At 46.8% G+C, this 949-nt stretch overlaps 1 protein-coding gene across 1 annotated transcript; it reads right to left on the bottom strand.

Moving 5' to 3' along the window:
- Positions 1-315: 315 nt before the first annotated feature.
- On the bottom strand, positions 316-612 carry LOC135594113 (auxin-induced protein 15A-like). Its single transcript, XM_065084531.1, has one exon. It carries the CDS (start codon positions 610-612, stop codon positions 316-318), a length of 297 nt encoding a protein of 98 aa, XP_064940603.1.
- Positions 613-949: the final 337 nt, after the last annotated feature.

The following is a 949-nucleotide window of genomic DNA, read 5'->3' as shown; positions in this document are numbered from 1 at the left end:
ATAGAATTTTGCTTTTGCCTTGTGGACTATAGGATATCTAATTCCATTCAAAAATGATCCTACATATCTTTTGCTTTCGTCTCTCAGTGTAGATATCTGTATAGAGTTGCTTCTTGGGATTTGACAGCATAGAATGCAATGAGACAGATCAAGTAAGAAAAGACAGAGAAACGTATTAAGTTTTCTGCTTATATGCAGTCACATACACCATCTCCTCCCACTCTTACCACCTCCTTTAGGACTCATCACGTATCACATTCTAACAGGATAAATTTTTCCTCGAAGATGGAGGGATGATGACGCAATATCTTCCTCTCAGGAGCCGGTCATTTGAGAAGTGAGAGTAGCGAAGTCATCTTCGTCGCATGGAACTCTGAGCATGCCTCTCGGGTGCTCGAATCCATACTCCTCTTCGGCCTTATGAAGCAAGGTTTGGAAGGAAGGGTGGTGCAGATAGCAGATAGGGACGACGAACCGCTTCTCCATCTCGCCGACGTATACCGCAAAGTGGCCCTTCGGGACATCCGCCGACGCCGTCGCCCTCTGCTGGTTCCGGAAAGATTGTTGAAGGATGTGCTTCATGCGTACAACTCCTGCCAAGCGAACTCCCATGGCCAAGCTTTTCTCTCTTCTTCCCGACAAGTATTTGTTGTTTGAGGGTATGTATGAAGGGATACAAGACATTTATAGGGGACTCGAGAGGAGGTGCAGTGGGCACCACAAACTACTTGTTCAAGTCGATAAACTCGATCCCAAGTTCAAACCCATGAACGGAGAAAAGTTGGGTATCGATCTGCTACGCTGCATGTCTGCAGGTCATGTGATCTATGTTGTCATGTCCCTGTCAAGCTGCTGAGCTACTCACGAGTAAGTCGTGCGTGAGGGAGCCCTTCCTTACATGCACAATGGCTCCCCTCTCTGTTGATAGCTTTGGAGAAACAGATGGCTA

Source organism: Musa acuminata, chromosome BXJ1-9 (assembly GCF_036884655.1).
Source record: "Musa acuminata AAA Group cultivar baxijiao chromosome BXJ1-9, Cavendish_Baxijiao_AAA, whole genome shotgun sequence".
Taxonomy (NCBI): domain Eukaryota; kingdom Viridiplantae; phylum Streptophyta; class Magnoliopsida; order Zingiberales; family Musaceae; genus Musa; species Musa acuminata.
Note: the sequence above shows the minus strand (reverse complement) of the source record. Positions and strands in the feature narration are given on the sequence as shown.

Bases quoted from the DNA above. Each gene is read 5' to 3' on its own strand.
- LOC135594113 (XM_065084531.1), bottom strand. From the start codon at position 612: ATGGGAGTTCGCTTGGCAGGAGTTGTACGCATGAAGCACATCCTTCAA.